At 37.0% G+C, this 21,428-nt stretch overlaps 1 protein-coding gene across 2 annotated transcripts in view; it reads right to left on the minus strand.

Annotated features, from left to right (window-relative positions):
• Positions 1 to 21,428, minus strand: part of LOC120419349 (hemicentin-1-like) — a 134,236-nt gene that overhangs the window by 41,146 nt on the left and 71,662 nt on the right. For both annotated transcript variants that reach the window (XM_039582020.2, XM_052710085.1), the window contains exons 4-7: positions 15,715 to 15,860; positions 15,411 to 15,621; positions 14,930 to 15,187; positions 1,135 to 1,232 (exon numbers count right to left, since the gene is read on the minus strand). In XM_039582020.2, coding sequence (XP_039437954.1) covers positions 1,135 to 1,232; positions 14,930 to 15,187; positions 15,411 to 15,621; positions 15,715 to 15,860 — 713 coding nt within the window. The remainder of the gene's footprint in view (positions 1 to 1,134; positions 1,233 to 14,929; positions 15,188 to 15,410; positions 15,622 to 15,714; positions 15,861 to 21,428) is intronic.

Raw genomic sequence — 21,428 nt, forward strand, 5'->3', positions numbered from 1 at the left:
AAAATACTAATCATTATTTTTTGATATTTTGAACGAATTGAAAGACAGGTATTTAGAAAATTCATATATTTTCTTGAAGTTGTATGTTTTTTAACAAGCAGCCAAAGCAATAATTGAACCTAACACTTATTTTGACCATTATAGTTGCTATTTTATACTCTTTTGTTGCAAAACATTAACCAAAATTAAGATCAGACCATTTTTTGATTAATTTAAAATTTCCCGGGAATTCCCGGGATTTCCCGGGAAATTTGTTGAAAATTTCCCTTTTCCCGGGAATTCTGTAACTCCGGGAAATTGGACTCTCTAGTTTGGACCAATGTCAATGAACATTGAAATGGTAGCTGAGGTACAATCCCTGAAAGGAAAAAATAAAAATAAACGACTTGGATAATTGTGGCTGGACTGTAATTTGAGCCACCCTTTTTCTGGATATAACACCACCGTATCCGTGCAAGAGATAATACGGCCATGGGTGAAGGTACACTTCGAAAAAAATCTGATTAAATTTGGGGATACGAAAAATGGTCTTTAAATTTTTTTTTATAATTTAATAAGAAAATAAGAAGGTACTTTTTAACCAAAATTGGATTTAGAATGTAAAAATTTGGTTGTACAAATTTTCACATTATTTTCATGTAAGTTTTTTTTAGCTGTGTAGACGCTTCTCCGGCAATAATGTTCTGTGATTGGATTTAGAAGCGTTACCGATTGGTGTTAGTTACATGTTTGAGTTATATCGATCTGGTGGCGTTTGCTCGAGTTTGTGTGGGTGCATATGTTCGTGTGCACATTGGGGATACAAGGGGCGGGTAGAAACTCTGGGAATATTGTTAATTGAGTTTATAGTGTGAGCAAATGTAATTTCACGATTATTGCGGATCAATGGCTGCACTAAACTGGCCGCACCGTGTGTAGTACTTAGTGCTTATACTGAACCATAATCCCTGTTGTTGATTGAAACTACACTCTCTCATAAACACATGCTTATCGACAGTGGGCAACACACACTGCCACGGAGGAAAAACCGGGTCGGAAAAGGTGACACACTGACCGGCAGCATCATCAATCAATCGATACATCCCTATAGTCTGTTGCGTGGGAATTGGGGTTGCGGGGGAGCAGGATACTTACGTGTTCTGATTTGTGTACGATGCTGGCACTGTTGATGCCGTGCTGCATCGCCGCCGGATGTTCGCCCTTGATCACGTGGACCATCACGCTGGCGGAGTCTGGAAAAAGGGATGAAGAATGACACAAAACGATGAGATGATTGATTGAAATTTCAGTGATGCAGTGCGGAAGGTTATCAGGTGCTTTTGTGAATGGATGCATCCCACGGCATTTGGTTGATCGATGATGTTTGCGTTGAAATATTTTGTTTTCTTATAAATATTCAAAAAAAAAAAAAAAATTGCTATTTTTTGGCATGAGCATAACATTGTTTTAAACATATTTTTTTTTGTATTGATTTAGACGACTCTTCGTTTTATTGTCTTTTCCGCTTCTAAAAAAAGAAAGAGGATTGTCATAGAAGTAAATGTAGTTTAACTTAACATTGCTAACACATCCATTTCAATTCACTTCATACATGTCATCTCTCGTTTCAGCCCGGATGACTTAAGAAAAAAATGAACTGGGCTCCTTCGGATGAAGTCTCAATCAAATTACTGCAATATACAACATGGCTTAGTGTGGCTTTCATCCACCACAGTGTAAAATTCCTCGACCATCCCAAAAGAGCAGAAAAATACCCATTCTACTCTTCTCTTGCTCCCTCCCTGAGCTGACCAGTTCGTGGCTATCCCTGCGGAAAATTCGACACTTTACGGCCAATAACTTCATTTCTATCACTTCACACCAACATGTGGTTTGGTGCACAATCCGGAACATACACACGATTTGGCCGCAAAGTCTCCCACACAAACAAACGGAACATCGTCGACCCAAAAATGGGGTACATATGTGTGCCTGTACCTTTCAGCCAGGTTAGGGGGGAAAGCCATGTTTGAAATAAATTATGGTTCATTTTAAAATTTTATGCACACATTAGGTGCAATTTACGCTGGCACCCAACATAGCCAGCAGGGAGAACTCAACACCCTAAGGGTACACAGTAAACATTATTGAAAAATCAAAATAGATTGCGTTGGAAGGGTGGAAAAATTAAATTTTTGAACTTTTCGACCCTTTTTTAAAATAAAACAATTTTTTTCATTGTTTTTCCCCCTCGAATGTACTTTCTTTTTGTTGTGTAACAAGCAGTAGCGCCTTAAAGCTTAGCACCATTGCCGGGAACCAGCAGAGCTCCCACACTTTTGAAAGGCTTCTTCGTGTGAATGTAGTATGTAGATTTACCCGAGTGTAGACTGGTACCCAGGGTGGTTCTAGTCAAAAAAAAAGTTGAAATCTAGAGATTTTTTTGAATAGGACCTTTTCAAAATCACTCTATAAATGCTTGGCAAAATTATATAAGTTTCTTGAACACATTCAAAATGAATATGAAATGTTTCCAGGTTTCACATTCGAGCAATTCCAGCTCAAGTCAGGATTTTTCTCGTACTTTTGTACCCGACCCTCTCCGATTTTAATGAAACTGTTCAGACATGTTATCCTAGGCCTATAAAAGCCATTTTTGTGTATATGGAGCCAATTGTACTCAAAACCCGAGCATGGGTAAATAACAAGGGAAATGCGTAATAATACCTTTCTCTGGTATCAATACCAAATTTTGGTATTCCTGGACCCTTTAAAAATTTTCTTAAGGATTATGCAAGAGCAAAATGTGGTATCATACCAATTTAAGGTATTGTTTTGATATTGCAAAATTGCAGAATTTGTCAATGGTCGAACACCACATTTTGGTATTCTTTTGATATTAAAGTGTTTTACCAAATTCCTCTGAAACTATGGGAAAATTTTGACCAATTTTGACAAAATAATTAATTTTGCGCTAAAATGATGTCTCAAAGCGAATGCTTTCATTGAAAACCGGAAATTTCAAACTTGATTTTAAACATTTTCGATATACCCCCTACAGAAATGACTTGAAATTGTGGAAAATTTTCTAAGTCAGGATGGCACATTTTGGTATTATTTTGGTATTGAAAGGTTTCATCAAATTCCTCTGAAACTATGGGATTTTTTTTTTATGAATTTTAATGAGATAATTAATTTTGCGCTAAAATGACTTGAAACCCAAAAATGTTAAAGCTGATTTTAATTTTTTTTATATACCCGCTAAGATTTTTTTTAAAACGTTGAAATTTCTCTAAGTTGGGATAACCAAATACTTTGAAAAACGAGTTAATCGACAGATTATTGAATTTTGGTGAATTTCAATCCAGTTTCATTTTAATAATACTTATTTTTCAATCTTTTTATTTTCAGAAGCTTCAAGAACTTCAAGAACAGGCCGTTCATCAATGACAAATGCATTCGATGTGGTGAAGAATATCACTTAGAACAACATGGAATCATCAGGTGAGTAGATTTGGCTGTTGCATATGGATCATTTCCGTTTTTTCACTAACTGCAACTGCTGCACTAAAAATGGTATGAAAATACCAAATTTTGGTATTACTTCTGCAAATACCAGCGACCAAAATGTGCTCTTGGTTGCCCAGTAATAGATGGTAAAATACCATGAAATCATATCAAAATCTTGTATGTGGAAGATCACAGGAATACCAAAATATGACTTTCCAAGGGCGCGGGAATACCTAAAATTAAAACCATGGCAATACCAAGTTTTGGTATTCAAGCAATGTTCAAAAATCCAGAAGATCTCAAGTTGGTATTGAAATGATTTTATTTTGTGGTATTATTTTACCTTTGGAATAACATGGTTTGGTATTGTTGTGCCCTTCCACATACAAGATTTTGGTATGATTTCATGGTATTTTACCATCTATTACTGGGCAACCAAGAGCACATTTTGGTCGCTGTTATTTGCCCAAGCAATACCAAAATTTGGTATTCCCGTGTTATTTACCCCTGATCGGGAAATGACATTTGAGAAGGGCGTAAGTTATTAAAATATTTTTGTATTTTGTAATTTAAAAATTACTTTATCATCGTTTCAAAAAGTGGCCAAAGACAAACTTGTAAGAAATTGGACGGGTTTTCAGAAAAAAATATACTGAATGAAAAATACACGCAACTTTTACGGCATTTAAAAAAAAAGTTTCAATATGACGTCACGATTTTGTTTCGTTCAAAATTTTTGAGGAAATAGCTTAAGATGTAACAAAAAGACTTACGAAAAATGCAGGATGGTATGTCTATCCTATAAGAAATACAGAAATCATTTACTAAAACTGTTTTGTTGAAATGTGGTCTAAACGTCAAAATTTTCAAAATACGATATTGGGAATCGATTCCCCAGACAATTTTCATTAAAGTCTCCATATTGACCACCCGAGCAGACGGAAATAACTTGGGAATAACATTTTTGATATTTGTAAATACTAGGCCAATAACATTTTATGTTATTTATAACAAAATTTGTAATTCGTCGTTCTGATTTTTTTGTAACTGGATTGTTGTTGTTATAAGAGTCTTAACACTTTTAGTAATTCTTCGAAGAAATCTGTGTTATTATTTTTTGTCATTTTAACAACTAATGCGATCATCCCAATAACAGTTGAGGGTATTCTTCCATAGCAAAAGATGTTATTCCAAAGTTGTTTTGGCTTTCAACCAATATCAGACCAATAACAAATTTTGTTATGACCCGAGCAGACGGAAATAACTTGGGAAGGACAGTGTTTGATATTGTGAGAAGATCGAAATATGTTATTGGGATGATCTTGTTAAAATAACAAAAATCAATAACAAAGATTTGTTCGAAGAATAACTTAAACTGTTATTATGTTGTTATTGCAATAACAAACCAATAACACAGAAGGAATAATGAAGGAATAACAAGATTTGTTATTTTGTGCGGAGAGGTGGAGCAGCATAATAACAAAAATTGTTGTTGAACTTGTATCCATAACAAAAAAAAATATTGTTTTGATTAATTTGCCATTTGCAAATAAACCTGCAGTTGCCATAACTCTTCTGTACTAGTCAGGGCTGCAGAGTCGGGTTCCTTCAAGCGACTTTGAATCCATACTTTGAAGACAACTCCGACTCTGGATGCAGGATATGACGTCAACGCCGACTTCAGCTATCCAAAAATACCCGACTTCACAGATTCCGACTCCAAGTGGAAGTTGCTGAAAATTAGCTGAATCCGATGCCGTCTCTTAGGTCTCACTCCAGCTCGAACTTCAACGTCAGCTCCGACTTCCTCGCTCTGTGAAAATAATAACAGTTTTTGTTATTCACACTTCAAAAATTCTCAATAAATAAATCAATTACCTTAGAGTATATAACAAACTCAAAAAAAAAAACAACTTTCAAAAGTTATTTTTATCAGATTAATTTAAGCTTAAGGACCCCATTTCATGGTCAAATAAATGACCCCGACGAAAATGGTCAAAATTATCCCATAGTTCTAGCCAATTTAAACAAGGTCCCTTAGGGGGTATATCAAATAATTAAAAAAATCAACTTTCAAAATTTCAACTTTTTAGAATTCACCTCCGTGTACGCACGAGAGCAAGCAGCAGTCAAGTGCTCAGTGCTCTATAGTTTTTACGAAATTTTCCGCCGTAGTCTACCGTGATTATCCGCGAGTTTGCTCCTGCAGCATGCCAAAGGCCGGCCGTGGCCGTGGCAGTTCGAGTGCGGCCTCGAAAAACCCGCGAAGTTCGTCTACCGGCCGTGTGCAAAAAGGTAAACAAGCCAACGCCGTGTCGACCGCCATCGCGCAGGGGAGCGTGAGCGCAGAAGGCATCGACAAAAAGTTGCTACATCCCGGATATGTTCCAAGATCACCAGTGCGAACCCGTTCCGGTACTTCCGGTGCCACGACCAACACGTCAACATCCGCCAACATTCCTATCAGGAACGAGTTCCAGATGCTGAGCGACGACGAAGAAAACAACAACAACACCGACGGTAGCAGCACTACCGACGACGATGAATACGATGGACGTGCACGGAAGAAAGTGTCGACGTCAAAAACGAACAATTCTCCAAAGGAACGTAGACCACCTCCAATCTATGTTTTGGACACGTTGACGGACGATATTGACGAGTTGCTGGAAGGCCTCGGATATTGTCTGAAAATCGGTAAGTCGTCAGTGCAAGTCTACACATTTGACAGCAAGAACTTCGACCTGGTTGTGGAGAAATTGAAGAATAAAAACTTCAAGTTCTACACATTCGACCCCGTGCAGAAGACTGCCGTGAAGGTCGTTTTGCAGGGGTACCAAGACCGCCCGATCTCCGACCTAAAGAAGGACCTCTCGGGTGCTGGAATAACGCCGCGTGACATAAAAGTCCTCTCGCGGAAGACAACGGTCACAGGTACACACACACTGTACCTGTTGTACTTCGACCGCGGCACCGTCAAAATTCAAGACCTGCGGAAAACTAAGGCATTGGACGGTTTTTGGGTAAACTGGCGGTTTTACTCAAAGAACCCGACGGACGCAGCGCAATGCCACCGTTGCCAGAAATTTGGCCACGGCTCGCGGAACTGCAACCTCCCGCCCCGCTGCGTGAAGTGCGGTGGAACACACCTCTCGGAGGCGTGCGCACTGCCGTGCAAGGCGGACTTGGGGGACAAGGCAGAGCAAACCAAGGCGCGCATCAAGTGCGCCAACTGTGGAGGTAACCATACCAGCAACTACCGTGGATGCAGCGCACGGAAAACCTACCTCGAGGAGCAGGAAAAGAGGAAAAAGAAAGCAGCAGCGTCCCACCCTCCTCAGCGAAGTACGAGCGTAACCGTGCCGGCTGCTGGTCATCGTACGGTTCCAGCGGACAACCCAGCGTTCCCTCCTGGATGGGGTCGATCGTTCGCCAGCGTGGTCGCTGCCGGTAGCGGCAATGCGGCCCAGCAAGAAGTCACCGGGGAAGACCTCTTTACCCTGCCGGAGTTCTTTGCTCTCGCGGGGGAGATGATGACGCGGTTCCGGACCTGCCGTAACAAAGCGGAGCAATTCCTGACCCTTGGGGAGCTGATGATCAAGCACATCTATAATTGATTAAATTTTGCTGTGATCTAGTTGTAAGCTTTTTCTATTCCTATCCCCTATCATTAGCAATTGCGTAAGTTTTTTGAAAACTTTTTCTTACTCTTGTTTGTGCATTTAATTAACAGTAATAATTGCTCTAAACCGAATTAAGACGTAACACACAGCTGAAATGAACACAAAAACTCTGTTAGGTTCATAATATGTACACATTGTAATTTGATTATTCACAAATAAAACCGAATTGAATTGAAAAACTTTTTAGAATAATTTTAAGGACTTCATTTCATGGTCAAAATAATGACCCCGACGAAATTTGACAAAATTATACCAAAGATCTAAACATATTTAACAAAAGAAAAAATAATAACAGATTGTGTTATGTACACTTAAAAACTTTTGCATTTGAGCAGTTCTCTCAGATTTCGGTCATTCGAATTTTTTTTGGTTTTTTTAATACGACTGAAACTTTTTTGGTGCCTTTGGTATGCCCAAAGAAGCCATTTTGCATCATTAGTTTGTCCATATAATTTTCCATACAAATTTGGCAGCTGTCCATACAAAAATGATATATGAACTTTCTAAAATCTGTATCTTTGGAAGGAATTTTTTGATCGATTTGGTGTCTTCGGCAAAGTTGTAGTTATGGATAAGGACTACACTGGAAAAATGTGATACTCGGTAAAAAAATTGTGATTTTTAATTACGCTTTTTGTCACTAAAACTTGATTTGCAAAAAACCCTATTCTTATTTTTTTCATTTTCTGATATGTTTTCTGGGAACATCAAATGCCAACTTTTCAGAAATTTCCAGAACGGTTTAAAAATCTTTGACCAAGTTATGCATTATTGAATCAATTTACTGATTTAAAAAAAAATCAAAATATTGGTCGCAAAAATTTGTCAACTTAATTTTTCGATGTAAAATTAAATTTGCGAATCAAAAAGTACTTTACTGAAATTTTGATAAAGTGCACCGTTTTCAAGTTGAAGCCATTTTTATGTAACTTTTTTGAAAATAGCTGCAGTTTTTCATTTTTTTAAATTAGTGCACATGTTTGCCCACTTTTGAAAAAAATATTTTAGAAGCTGAGAAAATTCTCTATATTTTGCCTTTTTGAACTTTGTTGATACGACCCTTAGTTGCTGAGATATTGCCATGCAAACGTTCAAAACCAGGAAAATTGATGTTTGCTAAGTCTCACCCAAAAAACTAACCAATTTCTAATGTCAATATCTCAGCAACTAATGGTCCAATTTTCAATGTTAAAAATCGTGAAAATTTCCGATCTTTTAGAAAAAAATATTTTCAAAATTTTTAAATCAAGACTAACATTTTAAAAGGGCGTAATATTGAATGTAAGGACCGTTTGAAATGTGAGTCTTGATTTTAAATTTTTGAATATATTTTTTTCGAAAAGATCGGAAAATTTCACGCATGTTTCATATTTTAACATTGAAAATCGGACCATTAGTTGCTGAGATATCTACATTAGAAAATGGTGGGTTGTTTGGGTGAGACTAAAAAAACATCAATTTTCCTGTATTTTAACCATTGCTTGGAAATATCTCAGCAACTAAGGGTCGTATCAACAAATTTCATAAAAGCAAAATATAGAGAATTTTCTCAGCTTTTCAAAAATATTTTTTTCAAAAGTGGGCAAACATGTGCACTAATTTAAAAAAATGAAAAACTGCAGCTATTTTCAAAAAAGTTACATAAAAATGGCTTCAACTTGAAAACGGTGCACTTTATCAAAATTTCAGTAAAGTACTTTTTGATTGCAAATTTGATTTTACATCGAAAAATTAAGTTGACAAATTTTTGCGACCAATATTTTGATTTTTTTTTAAATCAGTAAATTGATTCAATAATGCACAACTTGGTCAAAGATTTTTAAACCGTTCTGGAAATTTCTGAAAAGTTGGCATTTGATGTTCCCAGAAAACATATCAGAAAATGAAAAAAAATAAGAATATGGTTTTTTGCAAATCAAGTTTTAGTGACAAAAAGCGTAATGAAAAATCACAATTTTTTTACCGAGTATCACATTTTTCCAGTGTAGTCCTTATCCATAACTACAACTTTGCCGAAGACACCAAATCGATCAAAAAATTCCTTCCAAAGATACAGATTTTAGAAAGTTCATATATCATTTTTGTATGGACAGCTGCCAAATTTGTATGGAAAATTATATGGACAAACTAATGATGCAAAATGGCTTCTTTGGGCATACCAAAGGCACCAAAAAAGTTTCAGTCGGATAAAAAAATACAAAAATTAAAATAGAAGAAAAAATACCGTTTTCGTAGAGAATTGCTCATTTGAGAGATTTATGGTAATTTTATTTCTAAATCAGAATAGGGGAACTATACCCTTTCTCAGCCTATTTCTATTATCGGCCTATCAGAACTTTGATCATGAATTACAGCTTTCATAAATTGTTTTTGACTGTTCCAAAGTAATAAATAGTTCAAACAAAAGTGAGCAAGCAACTCTCCATTGTTGATACATCTGAAAATGTTGATTTAATAGCGGAAAACGGCAAAAGTGATCAGAATTGGTCGAACGGCTTAGAGTGATTAAAATAGGCGTATTTTCCCTACCAAACGAATAACAAATCTTGTTATTAGGAGAGTTTTTGAAATGTATTACATTTCCTCTTATTAGCGTGTTATTAAACATTTTCAGTATAATATTACTTCAATACCAAATCTTGTTATTTTATCAGAAACTGTTATTATTTTTTCTTCTTGAAGTTGAAGTTCAGGATAAAATAATAACACTTTTTTTTATTTAAACAGGATTTGTTATTGAAATATTATTAATTTTGTTATTACCGTCTGCCCAGGGAACCTCAATGAAAAAAAAATGCATTCAAAAAATAAATAGTAATAAAAAATACAACAAAAAATGCTAATTGCGGAAACGTAGAAAATTACTCGGATGGTGTTTTGTGCAAATCATGGAAAATTTCCTAAAATTGTCTGATAATCCTTGATTCACGCAATTAAATCATCAGTCAACCGTTTATTGAGCTCCTAGTCGTATCAAATTCCTTCACCGTTGATGAACAGTCTCCATTTCACATAAGCCCCATCAACGGCGTCCGACGTCCGTTCTCGTCATCGGAATGTCCTGATTGCCAGAGCACAGACACCCTAGTTTTGGTGACCGATTGCACCATGACCTCGAGAGCAGCACGTGTCTCCACCAGCAAGAGGGGGTCACTGGAGCTCACTCACGTACTTTTCGGTGGTACGAATCCCGGGGAAGGTGGTGTGTGTGGTCGGTACACCAAATGGATGCCGATTTATCGCCTCTTTAGCCGTTTGTAGATGCAAGCCGGCAAGCTCCTAGCTAGGTTGTTCGCCCGGTGTCCGGTGGACCGTTGTTCTGCAGCTCACTGAGCCGAGAATCTACGACTGTTTTGGGAACGTACTTTTGTAGATGCCCTCTGGCCAGATTGCACAGTGCTTCCAAAAATGAATTAAATCTTTTAAACAAGAGCAATTTTTTGACGAAACTGACTTTGAACAATATTTTCAGCAGTCTTAGTATCTAGTGTTTTCAAGATTACCTTTGGAACTTTTATTTTCTATTTTCAGATTCTCATGTTAGTACGATTCGGAATCCCTGTGCATTCCGGTCCAAGAGTTGACCAAGAAAAGGCACACACGTTCGTCCACAAACCCCCAGAGCTGCATACAGAGGAGTCCATATTAGACGCCAGAGTCGGGTTGAGACCATTTTAAGTAATCTGAGAGTACGTCCTGTACGTGCCGAATTAGGACAGAATGGTGAGAATTTAAAAGGAACCTTCCTGCCACACCACCCTTTTGCTACCTTCTGGGTACCTTCTGCACGTGAAGAAGACATTTTGCGCCCAGTATAAATAATGAAATAATGCAGTGCGACCCCCCTCTCCCCTCTCCCACTCAGCGGGGTGGGCAGGCACATGACAAGTACGGCGATAAACAAGGTGAATAATGTGCAAACTTGGGCTGCAATCAGCTATACACGACAATCGATAGCCCACCGGTCCCTGCAGTGGGTTGGTGGTGGCCACTGGCACGTAATTGGATTGGAAGGGAGCGGGTTTGGGTTTGCAGTGGAGGAGGGGGAGGGGAAATTTTTTCGGTTGGGATGCAATTTACACATACACAGAGTGTGAGGGAAGTATTTCATTAATTTAAAATACTTGAAGCATTCTGAGGGCATTCTTTGGATGTACTTTAATTAAGAGCATACCTTTAGAACCTTCAGTATTTATTGACCTGGTTTTTACGAATGGAAGAATTATTTCGAATATTTGCAGGTCGAAGCAAATTAAATCAATTATTTGTTTGAATAAGTCTTTTGTGATTTTTTTAACATTAATTTATGTATGATTAGCAAAAAAATATGAACAATGGAATATTTAAGTTAGGGTTTCACACATTTATTCATACATGAAAAAGTAGAATGATACGTGTATCGTAAACTGGCATGGCATTGATAGAATTCCCGAGCAGACGAAAATAACTTTGGGCATAACATTTTTTGATGTGTGAAAATACTAGGCCAATAACATTTTATGTTGTTTATAACAAAATTTGTTATTCATCGTTATGATTTTTTTGTTATTGGGTTGTTATTGTAATAACAGATTTATAACACTTTTAGTTATTCTTCGAACAAATCTTTGTTATTATTTTTTGTTATTTTAACAACTTATCCGATCATCCCAAAAACAGTTGGAGTTATTCTTCCATAACAAAAAATGTTATTCCAAAGTTGTTTTGGCTCTCAACCAATACCAGACCAATAACAAATTTTGTTATGATAACAAAAACTGTTATTAAACCTTTATGCAAAAATTGATTTTTCAGGAAGATTCCATAACACTTTCTGTTATTTTAACAGAATTGAATTTTGTTATTACCGTCTGCCCGGGTTTCAATTTTTTTTTCAAATCTTATTCAGCAGTTCAGATTTTTCTCACGTTTTTTTTATTTTGGGCTGGGACCACTATTGTCCACGTATTTTTTTCAATAAGGTTTTTTCTTCAATAGTGCTTCAAAAATTGATTCGTTGAACATTGTAATAAAAAAAAACAAGGAGAATAGAAACTAGAGCGTCCAATTTTCCGGGGTTACAAATTTCCCGGGAAACGGGAAATTTTTAACCAATTTCCCGGTTGCCCGGTGCTCCATAAATTTTACTACAAATTGTTATTTCTCTTTAAACGAATTGAAGTAATTCTTCTTGAACAAACCTATTAGAAATATTTAATGATACCGATTCAATTTTCATCTCATTTGATTATGGTTAACACAAACTAAAAAAAAACTCAATTTTCCTTTGGATGGAAGGGGGTTAAACTATTTTTATAACTAAATAACATTAATTATTCTTCAAAAAGCTTACCTAAATTGTAAAAAAATATTTTCATGAAGCTATATCTATTTACAGATGCTTCAGAAATTGATATTATCAAAAATAAATCTTGATATCAGATTTTCTGATCAGCTGATTAATTCTATATGGGTAATTTTCCGCCAACTCACACAGCAGTTGCCCCGACCCCTCTTCGATTTGCGTGAAACTTTGTCCAAAGGGGTAACTTTTGTCCCTGATCACGAATCCGAGGACCATTTTTTGATATCTCGTGACGGAGGGGCGGTACGATCTCTTCCATTTTTGAACATGCGAAAAAAGAGGTGTTTTTCAATAATTTGCAGCCTGAAACGGTGATGAGATAGAAATTTGGTGTCAAAGGGACTTTTATGTAAAATTAGACACCCGATTTGATGGCGTACTCAGAATTCCGAAAATACGTATTTTTCATTAAAAAAAAACACTAAAACAGTTTGAAAAATTCTCCCATTTTCCGTTACTCAACTGTAAATTTTTTTGGAACATGTAATTTTAAGCGAAATTTAATGTTCTTTTTTTTTTTGAGCCAGAAGGGTCATTTTTTCATTTAGAACAAAATTTTTCATTTTAAAATTGCGTGTTTTTTCTAACTCTGCAGGGTTTTTTTTATAAAGAATTACAATGTTCTACAAAGTTGTAGAGCAGAAAATTTAAAAAAAATTGATATACAGACATCATGGCCGTTCACGGTAACCCGCGACAGACATGGACGACGAAACAAAGAGAAACGCAAAAAGTAACTTTTCAAAACTTTTTTTCGTAAAATCGCGATAACTCTTGATATTTATAAGCATACCCCTTATGTTTAAATATCATTTTTTTGTAATTGTACAACTTTGTAGAACATTGTTACACTCTAAAACATATTCCTGTTAAGTTAGAAATAACACGAAATTTTAAAATGAAAAATTTTGTTCTAAATGAAAAAAAATACCCTTCTGGCTCAATGTAGATTCGAAAAGTACATTAAATTTCCCTTTAAATGACTTGTTCCAAATTTTTTACAGTCACGTAACGGAAAATGGGAGAATTTTTAAAACTTTTTTAGTGTCTTTTTCGATGAAAAATACGTTTTTTCGGAATTCTGAGAACGACATTAAATCGGGCGTCTAATTTTACATAAAAGTCCCTTTGACACCAAATTTCTATCTCTTCACCGTTTCAGGCTGCAAATTATTGAAAAACACCGTCACGAGATATCAAAAAATGGTCCTCGGATTCGTGATCAGGGACAAAAGTTACCCCTTTGGACAAAGTTTCACGCAAATCGAAGAGGCGTCGGGGCAACTTTTTCCGATTTCGTGTGAGTTGGTAGACAATTACCCATATGAACTTAACAATAATCTAAATTGAACAAAACTATGTTGAGTTTCTTCATTTATTATTTTTTCAGAGCATTTTCAAAAAAAATGTTCCAAAAAGTTAAGAACATGTATAAATTCACTTGAATTTCGGGAATTCCCGGGAAATGTCCCAATTTGCCGGGAATCGGGAAATATATTTTTACGGGAAATTGTTTCCTGGGACGGGAAATTGGACGCTCTAATAGAAACTTCAACTTGAACAAAAGTAAGGTTTAATTTAATGTTTAATTGGAAAATATTACAATCATATGTTTGGTTAATTTTTTTTCACTTACTTTTAATCTCTCAAGCACAGTTTGAATGCATACCATTCTGATTGTATTTATTTCGTATTTTTCTTCATGCAAAAAAAAAAAAAAATGCCTGAGTTGCAGCATTTGTAAGATTTTTGACGTTTTTGAACATTCAAAATTTGTGTCCCGATTTGTCCACTTCCCGTTGACCTAGAGTGCTCATATTTTGGCCAGATGCTAGTTTTATATGTACAAACAACCCCTGAAAATTTCAGGCAGATTGGTGAGGTCCAAACGACGTCCCATACAAAGGGGTATGCCCTGTTCGTGGACTCGCTCTTAATAATTGATAATACTTGAAAACAAGTTTAAGAAGCTGCTTTTCTACCCCATGAAAATTCTGTAGTTAGTGAAATATGTGCTTTAGTCTTTTCTTTGTAATGATATAAAGTTACTTTTATGACTGCAATATATTTTCCCAGCATTAGGTATAAGTTAGCTTGACGTAAGCATTTTATTTTTTGAGCTTTCCGAGTCTCTTAAATAAAAATGACCCGGTAATAGAGTTACAGCAAGTCCGAAAATCCGGCTGCATTTATCTTACTTTCCATGTGTACACCAAAATAATGGCCCCGGGCCGTGGACCACAAATGTCGTAACGTAACAAAGCATTACGTGCGCGCTGGAAGCTGTACAAATATTTCAACGTTACATCATGGCCAAAAGACTACCCCGTCCCCTCGGGGGGAAAACAAGCCAAATCCTCACTTCCTTTGATGTAGGATTGCCAGTGGAGCAGAGCTGGCAGGGAGAGGTACTCACCGGAATTGCTGGGTGCGCAGGTGTAGTTGCCGGAGTCGGAGGGCGAAGCACGTGCGATGACCAGCCGGCTCGTCCGGGTTTGCTGCTCGGTTAGCACGCTGATGCCGCCCCGCTGTGAATAATTGATCACCCGGCCGCCCTTGTACCAGTAGATGAAGGACGGCGGCTGCGGGGACTGCAGGGCGACGCAGGTCAAATTAATGTCACTGCCACTCTTCACGAACAGTTCCGTGTTGCCGAGGATCTTCGCCTTCGAGACTGTGCGGTGGGGGAGATGAAGAAGAAGGAGTGAATGGAAGTAAAGAGTTGGTGTTTCTAACTGGTTCAGAGGAGATCAAAAGAGGTGTTCTCTGCGAAATCGGATTATCCAAGAATTTCAATTTTATCGTGATCAGGGACAAAAACCCGATTTCCCAGAGAACCACCCCCGTAATTAAGGGCACTTCCGGTCGTCGTGCGACGCTGCCAACGAGATACTGACCGACCACGTTCAGCCGGAACGCTTGACTACTTTTCGGCTCAGTCGATACTTGGCACTCGTAGACGCCCGAGTCCCGTGCCTGGGGGGACGTTATCCGTAACGTCCACTCGTCGCTGCCGTCGGTGTGGAGCGACTGGAAGCGCTGGTCGTTGGTGTACGTCAGTATGCCAACGGTGAGGATGTGCAGGTCCCGTTTCCGGATCCACGATACCTGAGAGAGGTAGTGGGCAAAAAGGGACACACGAAAAGTGAGAAATAATTTAATTGGGTAATTGCGCAGTCACTGGACACACAGGACACTTACCGCCCGGTCCCCGAGACTTTTGACCCGGCAGTGGAGCTGGCACGTCTGGCCGGCGATGGCCGTCATCTCCCGCTTGGTTGTGTTGTCAAAGTACGGCTGCACCATACTGTTCTCCCAGTACATCTGCAGGTCCGGGCTGAGGGTGTCTGGTGTGGGTTGAAAGGAGAAAGGGAGTGAAGGAGAAATTGAGTTTAATTTTCTGGAATCAAGCAAATTTAGATCTATGGTCGGAGTCATAGAGCTTACTTTGGAAACAAGTCGATTTTAACTTTTTGTCGTCATTATACAGATTAATGTGGGCTTTGTATTATATAGTCAAAGGTTTTCAAATTGATTACAAATTCTTTTAATCGCCAGAACCCAAGTGAGGTCTTTGCAACTTGATGAAAATAATTGATAAATTAAACATTTTGTAGCATTGGTAAATAAATGTGACGTACAACACTGTGAGTAACGAAAAAAAAAAACAATCATTGCATGATTCAGGTCTAAAATATCATAGAATGAAGCGCCAGTCACAATAGCTTGTGAGTTCTCTGCGTTTGACACGTTATTCCCGGAAAGAGCATTCTCTTTTTACCACAACTCCTCTTTTCCTCGTTCACGCGCTCTCACCACATATTCTTTTGTTCTCTCAGCAAACCGCAATTAAAAGCGGCGTGAACATCAATTAGCTTAGGTTGACAATTTGGATGATAAGTCCAATAACATAATTGATGCAATTCGAAAATCATTGCAGTCTTCAGCTGCATTGATCCGCTTTCTATAGTGTTTGTAAGATAGTTTTAGGTTAAATCCTTCTGAAAATGGAGAATCTTCTACATTAGAAATCACTTTATTGCGAAAGTTAAATTTGAAATCATTGAAATTGTTGAAATCACTTTTTTTCTGTCAACTAGGGGAAATATACCCTTTCTAATCAAACACCTATCTTCGTCATATGGAGAGTTTGGTGCTCGATTAAAACTCCAAAAATACTATTTAGGCTGTAAACTTACCAGCAACAGCACCGCCTCGAGTAAGCACGCAAATGTATGCCACTTACTGGCCAAAAAGATCAAATTTAATGCACTTTTGATCATAATTTCTATTTTGCGAGACCATTTCTCATCATTTTGGTGGCACACACATCCACACGCAAGATCAGAGGTTAACTACTTAACGAAAGTCGCCATCAATATCTTTTCACTTGCGCTAACGATTTCAAAGCGCTTAAGATATAAAATTGCTTCCAACTACCGGCTACATGTTCTCTTGACCGTTACTTAGTCACTCACTTGAAAAATAATCCCGAAACATGTAAATAATTAGCAAGCACCATCAAAAAAACAAACGCGCTAAGTCTTTTGACGTTTCAATTTTGTCCATCCATTCTAATCGAAGGCTGAAGAAAACCGATCGAGAAGCGAAGGCAAATAAAGAACAAAGGGTGGCCACCAACACCACCAGCAGCGCTTGTGGTGTTGCCAGGAAACTTTCTCTATAAATGCTACTTTTCGTGAGTGTTCGCTCAAAATTTCATCAATTTTGGCAGCACGAAGCAGACCCAAACGAGCGTTGGAAGAAAAAAAGAACTAAGCTGAAAATACAAAAATGGGCGTGGCCCAATGCACACGACTGATTAGAATGCGTTTTCGAAATATTTTTTTAAAATGCTTGTAAAAGGAATAGCATAACTTTTAATAAAAGTGAAAATAAACAGAAATGTTCACAAAAAGTTGCTCTACTCGTTGGTGTACTTGGTTTTACTGAATTTCAAGGAACACTCCAGATTATCCAGTATCATTCAAATAAGACCGCTTATTAGGCTTAAAATGGGTTTATTTCCCCTATATTCGTAAGGTTCGACTCAGAATCAAATTCTGAGCAAATGTCGGTGTGTGTGGTGGGATGTTATCTCGGCACTGGCTCAACCGATTCTGTCTGTTTTGGTCTCATTCGATCCGTCTTCGGGGCTAATAAGTCGCTATTGAAAATTATAAAGTTTAGTTGAGTACTTCAAAAGTTATGCTAAAAAAACAATTTTAACAAAAGTCCGGAAGATTGGTGGATGGTTTCTGTAAAAAAAACCCACCGTGTTGTACATTTTTTGAAAGGTATTGATAAGACCTTTCCAGTGAATTCAAAAGACTGAGGATCTGACAACCCTATCAAAAGTTATAAGCACTTAAGTGTTATTTATGCACTTTTTGGAGGCCAGATCTCAGACATTTTGATGAAAATGATGTTCTGATCAAACATGCGACCAATCGTTGGATGCGTAATCAAAAGTCCTTTCCAATGAGTACCAGGCCCGTAGCCAGGGGGGGGGGCTACCGGGCTGCAGCCCCCCCCGAAATTTTTCCAATTTTTTTTTAATTGTACTACCTTAAAAAATCTCAAATCAATGATTGTGTGTTCTCTTCCCAAAAATAATTTGTAAGATAGAGAATCAAGAATTGATTGATCAAACTAAGTAATTTACCTGTCCATTGCCGGGCTAAGTTTTTGTAGATTATGGATCCAATATTTAAAAATTGAGCTACAGATTTGAACATTGTTCCATTCAGTAACATCTCATTTATCTTGTAGTTTTAGCATTACATTGGTTAGGGTGGTCCAAATCTGGGCTTACTTGGGGCTATCCCCTGAAATCAAAGATTTACCCATCACTAGCCTAAGTTCCAAAATTTGAGCTTTTTCTGACCACTGACCACCAAGTTTGGGAAAAATCGTCAAATTGTATGGAGAAAAGCAACTGTTTCAGTTTTTGACCAATGGAAGGCGCAATAACTATCCAGTTCTTACCAATTTTCAGAATTAATATCTTCTTTAAATTTGGAAAAACTTTCCCGAAGACACCTTATTTTTTGGTTTTTTTGCTAAAAAGTTATTAACCTTCGAAAATAGCAATTTCCGAGCGGACTGCCCTAAGGGGCTACTTAGAAATAATTACCGTCATCTGGGGCGAATCGGGACTACAGTCTGAATAGGAACAGCAAAAATCCCTAGATCTCGTTGTCTTATTTTTGATTGTAGAGCTTAAGTATGACCCCTGAACTGCCCATGTTCGCATAAATGTCCCATATGCATTTTTGTCTATTTTGACTTAGATATTAGAATGGCTTCGTTTTTTGTGTTCCTTTAAGCTAAACTAATAATATTTACCACTTTGTTCCAGAAATTCAGTAATCAACGACAAATTTGTTTGTCCCATCTGAAAAATGTTCAAATATGAGTCCCATCGTGATAATGTTCACAAACCAGTCCCTCTACGAAATATTATGTCCTGAACATACCTTTCGGATACTCCAATCTTTTAAATATAGTCAGCAATTATACAGACCGGCCATCTTGAAGGGTTTTCATCAATTTCACGGTCACACAAATCTCCCAAATGGCTGATTGAATCATTTTAAAAAAATGCAAATTTTCTCCATTTTCTGCTGAAAAAATTGTTTACTACTGGGGTTACCTAGGTAGCATGCTGCGATCGGGCTGGTTTGCGAACATATTGATGCACTATGTAGAAAATGTTCACATACCAGGTCCCATCCTGCGTACTTTTTTGAATTGAAAGAGAAAAATCAAGACTAATTTCAATACAAACTTATCAAAAGCATAAACAAGCGCATGTATGAGAACTATGTTGAATGATTTTTGAGTATACAGCAATTCCCCACGAAAACAGCATGATTCGAAAAAAAAGTTCTCCGATCGGGCTCAAAATTTTTCTGGGGGATCCTTGGCCGAAATAATTAGACCCGTATTTTTTTGTTTGGCCATTAGGGTGACCTACGCCATGTTAGGGTGGTCCGAAAAATGGCAATTTTCGTCGATTTTCGCAAAAACCACTTTTTTAAAAAAATCATATCTCCGCGCCATTTCATCCTATTTTAGCTGTCCTAGACGCAAAAGAAAGGTGATTAGTTTGGCTATTTGGGAAAAATAGTAAGAAGTTTCGAAAATCTAGCTTAACATTTGAAAAGGTCATATGAAAACTTAAAATGCTGTTTTGAAGGTCTCGGGACCAAAGAGCCTATGTCTGAAAATATTTTTATCGGATTCCTCGGAAAATTTCACATAACATATCAAAAAATGGTGAAGTTATGTTTTCGATACTCTGAGATACGATTTTTTGAAAATAAAAACTGGGTTTTTCGACGCGCCACGCGCAAAAATTGGAAAATGACGAAAACGGGGAAAAATCGACTTTTTTTCACTAAAACTGCGATAACTTTAAAATTTCAGCGATGACCTATAGATGTTATGGTACCAAAAGTTGCGTCATTTAATTACGAAAATTTTAGTACCCTAACATGTATAGGTCATCGCTGAAATTTTAAAGTTATCGCAGTTTTAGTGAAAAAAAGTCGATTTTTCCCCGTTTTCGTCATTTTCCAATTTTTGCGCGTGGCGCGTCGAAAAACCCAGTTTTTATTTTCAAAAAATCGTATCTCAGAGTATCGAAAACATAACTTCACCATTTTTTGATATGTTATGTGAAATTTTCCGAGGAATCCGATAAAAATATTTTCAGACATAGGCTCTTTGGTCCCGAGACCTTCAAAACAGCATTTTAAGTTTTCATATGACCTTTTCAAATATTAAGCTAGATTTTCGAAACTTCTTACTATTTTTCCCAAATAGCCAAACTAATCACCTTTCTTTTGCGTCTAGGACAGCTAAAATCGGATGAATTGGCGCGGAGATATGATTTTTTGAAAAAAGTGGTTTTTGCGAAAATCGATGAAAATTGCCATTTTTCGGACCACCCTAACACGGCGTAGGTCACCCTAATGGCCAAACAAAAAAATACGGGTCTAATTATTTCGGCCAAGGATCCTCCAGAAAAATTTTGAGACCGATCGGAGAACTTTTTTTTCGAATCATGCTGTTTTCGTGGGGAATTGCTGTATACTGGTTATATATTTAAAATTAATGAGAAAACGTTTTTCAAACTTCCAAGCTCGTTTTCTCAACTTGTTGAAAATGCATATGGGACATTCATGCGATCATGGGCAGTGAATAACCATAAAATAATTTAGAATTTTTGGATTCGATGTGGCGGCCAAATGGAGGTCAAGAAATATTTCTGGTGTTTTTTTTTAAAGGTCCAATAAACCAAATTTCCAGTTTTTGCTTTTTGGGTGCTTTTGAAACCGCCTTGAGTCAAGGGTATTAAAAAACACCCAAAAAGCAAAAACTGAAAATTTGGTGTGTTGGACCTTTAAAAAAACACCAGACTTGTTCAAATTTAACTAAAATGTGGTTGCAGATGCCGAATTTGATGTTAAATCAAGCAAATAAAACATGCCGATTTCATTTGTTCCTGATTCGATTATCCGAAGTCCTTCGAACTTCGGATAATCGAAACTTTGGATAATCGAGGCTTCGGCTAGTCGAATTTGGACTGTAAAATTAATAGCCCTCCTTTATTTGCATTAAACCTTATATTGTTAACAAATGTTTTTATTCTACATTTTTCAAAATTTATCATAATTTCTCAAAAATATTTAGATTTTGTTTTCAAAAACGAGAGCATTTAATATGAAAAACATTTGAGTGAATTTCGACTATTATCAGAAATACAATTGGTTTGGTTTTAAGAATATGGTTAGTTACATATCTGAGGCCTTAGAGAAAAATGCTTGAGAAATATCTGTGTGTATTTTTTTTATTACTTTTTCGTAAACCTTTTATCCGAAACCACTCGTCCAAATTGCTTCCTTTGG

Source organism: Culex pipiens, chromosome 3, assembly GCF_016801865.2.
Source record: "Culex pipiens pallens isolate TS chromosome 3, TS_CPP_V2, whole genome shotgun sequence".
Lineage (NCBI taxonomy): Eukaryota > Metazoa > Arthropoda > Insecta > Diptera > Culicidae > Culex > Culex pipiens.